The sequence below is a fragment of the Nicotiana attenuata genome, chromosome 9 (genome assembly GCF_001879085.1).
Source record: "Nicotiana attenuata strain UT chromosome 9, NIATTr2, whole genome shotgun sequence".
NCBI classification, from domain to species: Eukaryota; Viridiplantae; Streptophyta; class Magnoliopsida; order Solanales; family Solanaceae; genus Nicotiana; species Nicotiana attenuata.
The window spans coordinates 47,093,077-47,107,233 of NC_031997.1; the positions used below are offsets into that span (position 1 = coordinate 47,093,077).

General features: G+C 36.6%; 1 protein-coding gene across 2 annotated transcripts; it reads left to right on the forward strand.

Annotated features, from left to right (window-relative positions):
• Nucleotides 7,983–11,415, forward strand: LOC109232389 (succinate-semialdehyde dehydrogenase, mitochondrial). Of its 2 annotated transcripts, none has more exons than XM_019398132.1 (2): nt 7,983–8,110; nt 9,620–11,415. In XM_019398132.1, the coding sequence occupies exon 2, from the start codon at nt 9,681–9,683 to the stop codon at nt 11,247–11,249; it is 1,569 nt and encodes a 522-aa protein (XP_019253677.1). In that variant the 5' UTR covers nt 7,983–8,110; nt 9,620–9,680; the 3' UTR covers nt 11,250–11,415. The 2 variants fall into 2 exon arrangements, with proteins under 2 accessions (XP_019253677.1, XP_019253678.1); XM_019398133.1 differs by having other exon boundaries at nt 9,754–11,415.

Sequence of the window (14,157 nt, forward strand, 5' to 3'; positions counted from 1 at the left end):
CTCCATCCCCATCAATTGGCTCCCGCCATGCCAACGCACTATAAACTTGGAATAGATGGTTCTTTCAATCCCGACAGCCACATCAGTGGTGTGAAGAGGGATGATCAGAGATCACACGAGCTCATGGGTCGTGGGCCACGCCAAGAGCACCATTGCCATGATTGCCCTACATGCTAAACTACTTGCCTTATTAGCAGGATTGGAACTTGCTTTAACCAAATATCTTTTCCATTCTCAAGTATTATGCAATTTATTTATCACTCATAGTCATCGCTACTCATAGATTCTTTATGATTGCAGTTTTCTTCTTGATGTTGTGGGACTGAACGCGATATGCCACATATTTTGGGAGGGCAGTATTGTGGCAAATGCACTGGCAAAATATGGACGAAAATTGACTCTACTAACTCTAGAAGTGGATAATACAATGTTCTAGGACACACCTCCCCATTCTGTTTTAAATGCTTTCAATAAGGACAAATTGGGAAGGATCGCTATGCGATCACTGCCCCTAGTTTGTAATAACTAGATACTCCTTTTCTTTTAGTAATGAGGTATTCCATTTCCTTAGCAAAAAAAAGATATTTATGCATTCTTGGTGATAGTCTTCTCGCTGACGAATGTAGCTTCTCAATCCTCTTGATATGAATGAAGTTTCTAGTACAAAGGGGTAGCTCGGAGCACAACCACTGATGGAGGAAGCCATGCCCAGTAATGCCTCTACTCTACTAGTCCTACTACTAGATACTGGATAGAAAGGTCGGTTCTGGTTTAGGAAAGGATCAGCACAAGGATCTTATTTCGAAGCAATTTTTGGAGTTTTTTCTTATCCGAACATGTCTTGCAAGAAAATAGGATTTCATATTGAGCTCCAAATATACGCTATTGGGATGGGATGGCTCCTACTAGCTCTCCCCTGCAAGCATCGCACGTGCGAGTTCCCCCACATTAAGTATTTCTTATTTACGCAGGGTCCGAGGAAGAGATACATCTTTAGTGGTGTGATATAGATAGCCTACTCCAATATAAGTATTAGTGGCTACTTCCACGGCTCGAACCCGTGATCTATAGGTCACGCGAAGACAACTTTTCCGTTGCTTCAAGGTTCCGTAAGAGAATTTTATAGTGTAGTCACAAAATGAATTCAAAAATATTATTTTATATTACTAGTTCAAATCTTAAGTGTATACTCTAGTTTTATTTTTAAATTTGCTTTTCGGAATATGCCATTACATATAACCCACCCTAGTTCAAATTGAGCCAAACTAACAAGTCAGGGATCATATGCAGTTTAAAAGAAAAAATGGATTGCGGAGGAGAAGTGTGAGAAGTTTGTATATTTGATGGCTTTCCAACAATTAATTTTTAGAGAAGTACATTTGATGAAAATTTTGAGACAAACAAAATTGTATTTGGATATTCTTTAGAAATCTTGTGAATATTCCATCTTTCTACATAGAAAAGTGCTTTCCAATCAAAAAGTATTGTTCTCAAAGCTCTTTTAGATTTTGAAAAATATCCACTCTTTATTAATGTTCGAGTTATCCAATTCCAACCCCAACATTCAAATTTGTTAGAATCAGAATCTAATAAAATTATTGAAGTTAATTTTCATCATCGAATTACCAAAGCAGCAAAAATACCTAAGCGGGAACAATTCGACATGAAAATACTAAACAGTAGATTAAATTTAGCACATTAATTTCTTTTAACAAATCCCTCAATTGTTTCAACTTTAGACGGATTGAATCGTGATTTTTTTTACTTGACTCAATGAGTTGAACTTAAATAATTCATTAAACTATTGGGTCAAAATAAGTTAAAATATTATAACCTGAGGGTAAAAATGCAACGCAAAACCCAAACGTATAAAATCTAATTTGGTAACTGAAAATATGTAAATTTTGGGAGAATTTAAGCTAATATTTTAGAAAAATACTTCAACTTTTACATCTTTAAAAGGCAAAATATAAAATTTAGCTCGTTATTTGACCATTCTTGATCCAACTCATTTGAATCAAGCAAATTTCGGACAAATTAGATTATGACTTGTTTATTAAGAGCTCGTTTGGGTTAGTAGATAGTAAATATTTGATAAGCATTAAATATTGATAAGCATTTTTAAGTGAAACTGATTTTACAATAAAAAATTTATGTTTGGATAAATGGTGAAACTAATGGTAAGTAGTTGATGTATTTGATAGAAAGTGCTTATAAATTGTTCTTTTGATAAAATAATTAAAATAAATTTAAAAGTATATTTGTAAGGTAAAAGAGGTCCACATATGTAGAATGGAGAGAAAACTCGGTTTTTGTTTTGAGAAATGTATTTTGAGAATTAGAAAAAATATTAATGATAAGATCGTTAAAAAATTGGTCAAACTATAAGTAAAATGATAAGTTGAAAAGCCATATGCTAGCTTTTCACTTTGGATATGCCTAAATAAGGTTAAAGGTACTTATGAACAGTTTGACCAGCTTATAAGCTTATCCTAATATGCTTTTAATTTGATCTGTATTACACTCCAAAATTCGACTTGATCCGCCTATTTATCTCAATTTATGTGATAGACTAGTTTGTTCAAAAATAATATTACCTATATAAAAATCTCGTCTTCACCATTCTCTCAGCTCACGTTAGCTAAATGTGCGCCGAGTGTGGCTGCCATGGCTAGGGGCGAGGTAGAGGAAGAGGAAGACCAAGGAAGGTTCCTAAGACACCGATCTCTAACATCAGAAGCTCAATTAGTAACAAATTGAAGGCTGGACAGGACATGCAGACACTGGAGCTACACGACAGAGTTGGAGAAAGAAAGGGTGAAATTGATCCATCAAATAGCTCAGAAATAAGTAGAAAACTGGCTCTGAGCACTTCAATTCAAGCTAAGCAAAGTTTGATGAAAGATACTGCTAGAATTGAAGGTAGCTCCAATAGAACAGTAACAGAGGTGGCGATGCAGGTCAAACCAAGCAAGGAAACTGTAATTGAACAAAGAGAGGAAGCTAATGGATGCAGAGATGAAGTGAATTCAGTAGCTCATGAGATGAACCCTACAGATCGACGACCTGAGCGCAAATTGTGGTCAAAGCTGTTTCGACAAAATCGAGTTGCTACTCATGGAATGGCACTGAAATATGTGCCTCCTCAGATTATAGATGAGCAAACTGTGGTACAACTTGAGATGCAAGATGTGAAGGAAGCAGAAGAGAGGTGGAGTGCAGTGATGATTGCTTATATTGTGGGTGAAAATCCAGGATATAATGCTATGGGAAGGTATATTGCTCAACACTGGCTTGATATTGCAGAACCAGATTTGTTTCTTCATGAAGATGGCTATTATGTTATAAAGTTCCAAAGTATATCTGATATGCATAGAATTTTTTATGCTGGTCCTCATACTATACGAAATAGGCCAATAATTCTCAAACCTTGGTCTCCAGATTTTGACATTAGCAAGGAATTCTTAACTGATATTCCCCAATGGGTGATGTTTCCAAAATTGCCAATGAGCTGTTGGGGAAATGAAGCATTAAGTAAAATTGCTAGTGCTGTTAGTAAACCCCTGTTTGCTGATGAGTGTACCACTAAGCAAACATGAATCTCTTATGCAAGGATGCTTATTGAAGTAAATGTGACTAAAATCTTGCCTATTGAGATTATGGTGATGGACCCTATAGGAAGAATGTTTCAACAGAAAATAATATATGAATGGAAGCCAGTGCATTATGACAAATGCCAAGTTATAGGGCATATATGTCATACTCATCAAGGACCTAAAGAACAGAAGGAGATACAACCAACAATAAGAAGAGAGCCAAAGAAATTACCTATGAGTGGAGAACCAAAGGGCCTATTACAAATGATGTAAGGAATGTAGAACAGGCACAAGCAAGACCAGCTGATATAGAGGTGCCTCAGACAAATGGAATGCCAGATAGACCAACAGAGATTGACAAGGAGGGATCCCAGCAATGTTTATCAGAGCAAATGCAGCAAGCAAGACAATATCAGTCAATTGGAGATAAAGGGAACACTATCACAGAGACAGTGGATAAGGGGAAGAACCAAGTCTTGGATTTTAGTCTTGAAAACTTTCCCAATTTAACTCCACAACCTAGTAAAAGCAGCGCAAAAAGAGGAATAGCAAGTACAAGTGGAAGCTCTACCTTACCTCATGACAGATGTGGGGGATCTAAAACTCAATAAATGAAGTGGATTATCTGGAATATTAGGGGTATCAATAAATGGTATAAGAGGAAGGAGTTGAAGAACTATCTGAAAACCAAAAATATTAAACTAGCAGGGATCATTAAAACAAGAGTTAAGGAGAATAAGGCTAGAGAAGTTAGCCAGCACATAGCACCTGGATGGGAGATGATTAATAACTACAATGCTGCAATAAATGGTAGAATATGGGTTCTATGGGATTCTAACTACTATACAGTGAAGCTAATTAAAGCAGAAGCACAGGTTGTTCACTGTACTGTCACAAATGCTGTGAATGATGAAGAATATGCAATCTCTATAGTCTATGGATATAATAAGTTGATCAAAAAAGGCAGTTATGGGATAATCTAAAAGTAATGGATCAAATGACAACCATTCCTTGGATAATTGGGGGAGACTTTAATGCTGTTCTGCAATTGCAAGATAGGAAGCATGTGAATCCAGTTACAAAAGCTGAAACTCAAGACTTCAACAATTGTATTCAAGAATTAAAGCTGAATGAACTGAATTGGGAAGGTCACTATTATACTTAGTCCAACAAGCAGGATGATGGGGACAGAATATGGAGCAGAATAGATAGGGTCTTTGGGAACTATGAATGGATGATGCAATGGGGGGCATATAGCAACTGTGTATGAACTACCATTTATATCTGATCATGCTCCTATGTGTCTGACATTTAATGAGATACAGAGAAGAAGGAAAATTCCTTTTAAATTCTTTAATGTTTGGGCTGAGCATGAGAGATTTATGTCTGAAGTACAACATATCTGGAACCAAAAGTTTCACAGGCAGAAAATGCAGAATATGTGGATGAAACTCAAAGCATTAAGGACAATATTGAAGAAACTTAATGTACAGGAATTCAAGTTTATTAAGAAGAAGATATATCTGGGAAGAATTGAGCTGGAACATGTGTAGAAAATCATAGATGCTGATAGCAATTATGATCTGCTAAGGAAAGAGAAGGAGTTGATGCAGAATTTGGAAAAATGGAGTATGATTTAAGAAGGAGCGTTGAAACAAAAAGCCAGGGCAAAATGGATTCAGTTGGGTGACTCTAATATTAGATATTTCTCTACTGTAATGACAGAAAGGAGCCAAAGAAAACAAATTGTAGAGTTGCAAGCTATTGGTGGCAATAGGATAACTGATGCAGAAAGTATCCAAAGGGAGATAGTTGACTTCTATAGATCACTGATGGGAACTGCTGCCCAAACACTCCCTGCTATAGATAAAATGGTCATGTGTAATGGAGCTAAACTCACTCAACAGCAAAGAATTGAGTTATGCAGAGATGTGACTACAGAGGAAATCTATGAAGGGTTGTACTCTATAGGTGATGATAAAGCACCTGGTGTGGATGACTACAATGCATTTTTCTTCAAGAAAGCTTGGCCTATTGTAAAAGATGAAGTCATGGAAGCTGTTATGGATTTCTTCAAGTCTGGAAAGCTATATAGAGCCATAAACTGTACAGCTATAACTTTGGTGCCCAAGGTGTCTAAGCCTAAAACTGTTAAAGAATTTAGACCTATAGCTTGTTGCACTGTCCTGTATAAACCGATATCCAAGGTCCTAGCAGCTAGATTACAAGGTGTTATTGGTACAGTGATCAATGAAGCTCAAGCAGGATTCATAACTGGGAAGAAGATAACAGATAATATTATATTGGCGCATGAACTGGTGAAGGCCTATACTAGGAAAAACTTATCTCCTAGATGTATGATTAATATAGATCTTCAAAAAGCATATGATTCTGTAGAGTGGCATTACATGAAGCAAGTGATGGAGGAACTAGGATTTCCCCAGTTGTTTCATATCCTGGGTTATGGAGTGTGTCCAGACAGTCAACTACTCAATTGTAGTTAATGGTGAGCCAACAAAACCTTTCAATGCTGCAAAAAGACTGAGACAGGGTGACCCTATGTCACCATACTTATTTGCCATTGCAATGGAGTACCTAAGCAGGAATCTGGCTAGTTTGAAGGAGGAGAAAGAGTTCAGATATCACCCTAGGTGTGCAAAGCTTGGGATCACTCACCTAAGCTTTGCAGATGACCTGCTTCTATTTGCTAGAGGTGATTTGAAGACAGTGAAAGCAATCCAACAGAAGTTCAATCAGTTCACTCAAGTTTCAGGTTTACAAGCAAATCTTAGTAAAAGTGAAGCTTATTTTGGAGGGGTTCCTGTGGCAGAAAGGCAACAAATCCTGCAGATGCTGGGACTTGCAAGTGGTGAACTTCCTTTCAAATATTTAGGAGTTCCCTTATCCAAAAAGAAACTGAGCTTAATGCAATGGAAACCTCTTAGATAAAATGATTAAGAGGACTACTTCTTGGACTGCTAAGACTCTATCATATGCAGGGAGAGTCCAGTTAGTCCAAAGTGTGCTGTTTGGGATTCAGGCTTTTTGGGCACAACTGTTTATCCTGCCAACAAAGGTGATCAAATTGGTAGAGAGGATATGCAGGTCTTATGTCCGGTCTGGGGCAAACGAGATCACAAAGAAGGCTCTGATAGCCTGGGATAGAGTTTGTTTACCTAAGGCAGGAGGTGGACTTAATATAGTAAACCTGAAATTGTGGAACAAGGCAGCTATAGCCAAAACCTGATGGGATCTAGCTCATAAACAAGACAAGTTGTGGATCCGCTGGATTCATACTTACTATATCAAAAATCAACAAATGAGTACAATGTCAATACCTCAACAAGCATGTTGGATGGTAAGAAAAGTAATTGAGGCACATAGTGTATTGGAAGCTGGACAGTTTTTACCAAACCAGAAAAAAAGCATGATCAGACAAATACACCTTCATTTGCTTGGTGACTACAGAAGGATGGAATGGAAGACATTGATGTTTCACAATGCAGCAAGGCCAAAAGCAAAGTTTATAATGTGGTTCATGGTACAGGGAAAATTGATGACATGTGACAGGCTAGCAAACTGGAAGATTAATGTTGATACAGAATGCGCAATGTGCAGGAAAGAAGTGGAAACAAGAGACCATCTGTTTGGGCAGTGTGAATATATTACTCAAGTATGGAGTAAAATGTGTAGCTGGCTTGGTAGGCAATTTCTGGGAGTTAGCAATTCGCAGCAGTTCCTCAAATGGTCAGTTTCTGAAGCTAAAGGCAAAACTCAGCATGCGTAGGTGTTTAGAATGATATATGCAGAAGTAGCTTACCACATATGGATAGAGAGAAATAGACGTATCTTTGAGAAGAAAAACAGAACATGGGAGTAGATTTCAAAAGAAATAGCCTATATAGTTAGTGTTAGAGTCACTCCTAGGAACAAATCTTTTGTGTATAGCCTATGTTTCTAGGTAGTATAGTAAGATGAGTATAGAGAAGAATAGACATGAGAGGCATAGAGAGGACTCAAGGACAAGACACGACTCAGACCCCCGATAAATTTGATCTTCATTGGCCTTGCTGTCCGCAGATCAAGCTGTGTTAGCTATGCTATAGTTTTGTAATTGCTACTTGGTGATTAATAAAATAATTTAGTTACCAAAAAAAAAATTACCTATATGTATTTAAAAATAATTTAATTTTAAAATTTTTACGTTGACATTTAATGAGATTATTTATGATCATATAAATATTTTAATTTTATTTTAAAGCATAAATTTCAATTTTTTAAATTTTTTTCTTAAATATTTCACCGAGTTAAACGTGTCACATAAATTGGAAAGTCATAATGCTCGTTCTTATTTTAACGTGCAGGTGGTTGGTGGTATTCGATGTGTCATATTGATTAAAGGAATAAATGCATTTTCAAATGAAAGATAAGAATAGTGAAACCACAGCGGGCGCCGTCCTCTCTCTTCCCTAGTCTTTCTTCTGTGGTAGATCTCCCAATTCACAACAAAAAAGGTCAGTTTGCTGAACCTCAGATGTTCCCTTAGTCTGTTGTTCTCTTCTTAATTTATCGTGATCCATGATTTTCATTTGCTGCTGCTGAGATTGAATTATGGAAGTTTGATTTACATTTATATTAAGTAGCTGCTTCAGCTGTTTAATCCAATTGTTTTAAAAAAAAAAAAAATTGGCCGGATTATGCCTTTTCCGGTGTGTTATTCTTTGTCAAAATGTGAAATAAGTGGATCTTCATTGTCGTGAAAGTGGAACTTTTCCTGTGAGGTTGTTGGCCGGGGGTTGTTTGAGAACTTGACTGATCAACCCGTAGGAGAATTAGTAGTATCTAACTTCTAATTTTTAAATTTAGGTTAGGTAATTTACGGTTTAATTTCGCGCAGGGTCGCTACACTTTACCTGGTGCTGGAAATTTGACTTTCCTGTGAGATGTAATTTTTTGAGAAACTAACATATAGTTCAGTTATTTTTAATGATTGAAAAAGTAGTTTTGTGATTTTAATGATACAAATGTGTAAACTTCAGTGACCATGTGTGAAATGAATTCGATAATTAATTGTTGTCTACAAGATGATATATCTTTGACACTGGGTTGCCTGGGGACTTACATATGCTGGCTGTATTCTTTTGTTTACTGATTGGGTAGGGAGCTGGATTTGTGCTTGATAGATATTTTAAATGGAACCTACAGCAGTTGATGAATTTACAACTCCATTAGTCTCTCTCTCTTGTTGGCTTATTTCGTTGTTTTTGGAAGAGAAAAGCATAGAAGTGAGATGTATTTTCTGATAAACTAGCATATAGTTCACTTTTTTTCAATGATTTAAAAAGTAGTTTTCTGACTTTAATGATACAACGAGTAAACTTCAGTGACCATGTGTGAAATGAACTCGATAATTAATTGTTGTCCATGAGATGATATACCTTGGATACTGGATTGCTTGGGGACTTACATATGATCGCTGTATTCTTTTATTTTACTGATTGGGTAGGGAGCTGGATTTGTGCTTGATAGATATTTTAAATGGAATCTGCAGTAGTTGGTGAATTTACAACTCTATTACCATTAGTCTCTCTCTTGTTGGCTTATTTCATTGTTTTTGGAAGAGAAAAGCATAGAAGTGAGATGAAATTTCTAAATTTGTTCCACTTTAGGAAAGCGCATTGCAACATAAACTTAGAGGCATTGCACTCCTCTTCCATCTCATCTTTGTCTCTCTCTTTTTTTCCCCACTTTCGGAGTGGTATCCGTTTGATTATCTTAGTTTATTCATTCCATGCATAATTGCACGTTTCTTGTTTTAATAATCTTATTGAATTACATTCTCCGAGTACTGAGTAGTACATAACTTTTCTGAAGTAAAACAAGTAAACTCGTGCAACAATAATGAGACGTAAAATGTAACTCTTCTTTCTTTCTTTCTTTCTTTTTTCTTTTTCGCTTTTTTCGAAAAGAACTACATTGTTATGTCTGATTATTGTTGCACATCTTTACTTTTTTTTCTTCAGGAAAGTAACGTACTACTCGGAGTAAGCATTGGATACTTGTTGTTGGAATTTTGGTGTGCTGATGCAAATGATTCGTGGGCGTATGAGAATGGCACTTTCTGCTGGTGCAATGTTATATCGTTCCTCACTTTCAGGTCCCGTGCGTCTGATGACGACGGAAGCACAAAGTGTTGCTGCTAAGCTGAAAAGCTCTGGATTATTGCGGAGTCAGGCTCTTATTGGAGGGAAATGGGTTGATTCATATGATGGGAAGACTATAAAGGTATACAACCCTGCAACAGGAGAGGTAATAACAGATGTGGCATGCATGGGTGGGAAGGAGACAAACGATGCAATTTCTTCTGCCTATGATGCATTTAGTTCTTGGAGCAAACTTACTGCTGCTGAAAGGAGCAAATGTTTAAGGAAGTGGTATGATTTGATAATGGCCCACAAAGAAGAACTTGGACAGCTTATGACACTAGAGCAAGGGAAGCCTCTAAAAGAGGCCATTGGTGAAGTTAGTTATGGGGCTGGTTTTATTGAGTTCTCCGCTGAAGAGGCTAAACGTATATATGGTGACATCATTCCATCACCATTAGCAGATAGGCGTTTATTTGTTTTAAAACAACCAGTTGGGGTTGTTGGTGCAATTACACCTTGGAATTTTCCCTTGGCTATGATTACCCGAAAGGTCGGCCCTGCTCTTGCTTGTGGTTGTACAGTGGTGATAAAACCTTCTGAACTCACGCCCTTGACTGCTTTAGCAGCAGCTGAACTCTCCCTTCAAGCTGGAATACCACCGGGTGTGGTGAATGTTGTTATGGGAAATGCATCTGATATTGGAGATGCACTGCTCGCGAGTCCACAAGTAAGAAAACTTACCTTCACAGGTTCGACCATGGTTGGGAAAAAGTTAATGGCAGGTGCTGCTGCCACTGTTAAGAAGGTATCTCTTGAGCTAGGAGGTAATGCACCTTGCATCGTCTTTGATGATGCAGACCTCGAAGTAGCTTTGAAAGGAGCTCTGGCAACAAAGTTCCGAAACACTGGACAAACATGTGTATGTGCCAATAGAATACTTGTGCAAGAAGGGATATATGAAAAATTCGCGAATGCTTTTGCAAAAGCTGTCCAAAGCATGAAAGTTGGAGATGGTTTCAGTGAAGGTGTGGAGCAGGGCCCTCTAATTAATGAAGCAGCAGTAAAGAAGGTTGAATCCTTTGTAGAAGACGCTACTTCAAAGGGGGCCAAAGTCCTCGTTGGGGGGAAGAGACATAGCCTTGGCATGACCTTCTATGAGCCTACAGTCGTAACTGGAGTTAATAGTGAGATGCTCTTGTCGAAGGAGGAAGTATTTGGGCCTGTCGCCCCTCTTTTGAAGTTCAAGACAGAGGAAGAAGCAATCCATATGGCTAATGACACCAATGCAGGTTTAGCTGCTTATATATTCTCGACAAATATTCAAAGAGCTTGGCGTGTCACTGAAGCTCTTGAGTATGGAATCGTTGGAGTAAATGAAGGACTAGTTTCAACTGAGGTAGCTCCATTTGGGGGCGTGAAACAATCAGGTCTTGGCCGTGAAGGTTCTAAATATGGGTTGGATGAATATTTGGAGATGAAATATGTGTGTCTGGGAAGTATGAGCTAAATCGCTAATGTAAATTCTGATTAATAAGGGATGCCATGGCGTCAGTCTTAGTTTGGGTATAATATGCATTTTTAGTTTCTGTATTTCCTACCTAGAAAAGACAGACGAGGCACACGCTCGAAATAAAACAGTTCTGAATTTTACTATTGTTGCCTTGTTCTTTTCATAGCTGGTTGATGTTGCCTTTATTCTTTAAAGGGTGTGAATGGGAAATGGAAGAGGCACCTTTTGGATTGCACCTCTCCATCTCACCCTTCCTTTGTCTATAAATTTAGAGGCTTGACCTCATTTTTGAGAGAAGGAAAAATCTGAAATATTCTCCCCTCTTTTCTACATTGTTGCATTACTCCCTCCGGTCCAAAATAAGTAATTTTTTAGTTGTTTTCACACATATTAAGAAATCCACCTTTTAACATTAATTAGCAATGAAATTGACCATATTAACCTTTACTATCTATTCACATAAACACTCTTAACACATACCCAACACTATTTACTCCAAGGGTAATGTAGGAAAAAAATAATTAATTCATTCTTGAAATTTGAAAAAATCACTTATTTTGGACCATAAAAAAAAGACCAAAAAATCACTTATTTTGGACCGGAGGGAGTATTTTCTAAATAAACATAAGTGTTAAGTGTGGTTTGCTCTGTTTGTTGAGTTCGCTGAAGTTCTGTGATTTTGAAGTGCCGCTATCACAGAATAGTTATTCCGTTCTATCCTGGGAGGAATTAATCCGTATACCTTGGGCAACAGTGAGGGGATTAAATTCCTTAAGGACACATTGTGCATTCAGTGGGCTCGGAATTATTTTACGATTTGTTTATCGAACTAACGTTTGTTTGCTTCTATAATTTTCTGATTTTGAACACAGTAGTACCAACAATCTTAAGGAATTTAATGTTTTTAACATATTTTTTTTGTGTTCGTCTTAACAGGTGTTTGTTGGAGACTAAACAAACACATTCTGTTAGTCGTAAACAATAAGAAATGATTATAGATGGCTGGGTAAAGTTCTTCTCATCCGTTTGCCTTTTACAGAAGAATCATGTTGTGCATTATTCATAGTTTAATCAAAAGAATCATTTTGAAAAGCCACGCTATTAAGTCACAATTGTTGGTACAACACACAACTTACCTCCATGTTTCCTAGGAATATGTCGTATCATTTGTTGCGTTCGTAAGGTCGCAATGTTAGTTGATACACTGATTATTCAAGGATAAATTAAAGAAGGAAAAATTTTGAAACTTATGTGGCCTTGAAGTTTGATCTTATTGGTTGGATACAAAGTGGTTTTGTGTCTGGATTTGAACTCACAAATACAAAGGCATTAGGTTACTGCCATTCTTATGATAGTATTGTTATGGCATATTTTAATGATTGTGTTATTGGAAGGACATAATGGAAAGATAACCAAGGGGTGGCTTACGTGTTACAGGAAAAACATGTTATTTTTCTTCTTTTCAATTTAGAGAAGATGCATAATGCAGACCCGTATATGGGCGACATAGCCGAAAGATGGAAGTTTTTTTTTTTGTGAAAATAACAGTTGGGAAGATTTATTAGATCTTCGTCGGTACATCATTCACCTTGGCAAGGAATTTGCAATTCATGCATTGCTCAAAGAATGGAATGGCACGATTGCAGTAATATCGGGCTCTATCTTCTTTAATTTATTCACTTATATATTTAAATTTCTAATATGTGAAATTTTGTGTCTATAATTTAGGGTAGATATTTATTATGTGATGATCTCATATTATATATTTAGAATATATGCATGAGTAGGAATAACATGTATTTACGGGTAATTTGTTATTCCTTTGACTATATGAAAGAACTATGAGTAGTTGATATAGAATTTGATAACATGCATAAATATATATATGTGGATGGTTATTTTCAAGGTTGTAAGACATGAATTAGGCTTACAGTAATACTTGAAGTATCTTGAGATCATGAATATAATATATGTAAAATGAACATATATGTGTTTGATTAGAGAAAGAGATCAAATTGTTTAAGTATTATAATGGTTTAGTTGAAAAACCATTTGGAAAGGGAATTAAAATTCTCATGATTTTCTACACTCGGTTTAGCAAATAAAATCTTCGTGATTTTTTACTCCTGCTTCGAGATCAAAATCTGCATGATTTTTTACTCATTCGTTGAGATTAAAGTCTTCGTGACTTTCTACTCATTTGTCGGAAATTAAAGTCTAAGTGACTTTATACTCGTTTCGGAGATTAAAATCTTAGTAATTTTCTACTCTAATTTATTATTCGGTTTGAAGATTAAAAACTTCATCGTTTATTAAATTTAATTGTGTCACATATTACTCGGTTTGAAGATTAAAAACTTCACCGTTTATTAGATCTGGTATCAGGTATTACTCGGTTAGAAGATTAAAAACTTCACCGTTTATTAATTCTGATGGTGTCAGATTGGTTTGAAGAATAAAAACTTCACCAGTTTTTCTGGCTCTGTTATGACACAAACAACAGTTCATGTGGTTGGCTCTACAAAGCAATAGAGGCGGCGTTTGAAGAAATATGTTTGGAATATGGCATTATTCACCAAACGACTGCCCCTTCATAAGCGCAATCTAATGGAATTGCGGAAAGAATGAGTAGAACGTTAAAGGAGATGATAAAATGCCTTGTTGTAAGTTCTGGTTTACCCCAGATCTTGTGGGAGAAGCTATTCTTACAGCTAACTGAATACTCAATTGAGTTCCCCATAGCAAAACGGAATCCATTCATATGAAAAATGAATGAAAGGAAGAAAACCCAACTTGAAATATTTTCAAGTGTGGGGGATATTTGGGTAAAGTGCAAGTTCTTAAACCCAAAAGGATAAAAATTGGATCGAAAACTGTTGATTCCGTTTTCATAAGATATGCAACA

What these genes read in the sequence shown, in the direction of transcription:
- LOC109232389 (XM_019398132.1), top strand. Translation starts at nt 9,681, where the DNA reads ATGCAAATGATTCGTGGGCGTATGAGAATGGCACTTTCTGCTGGTGCA.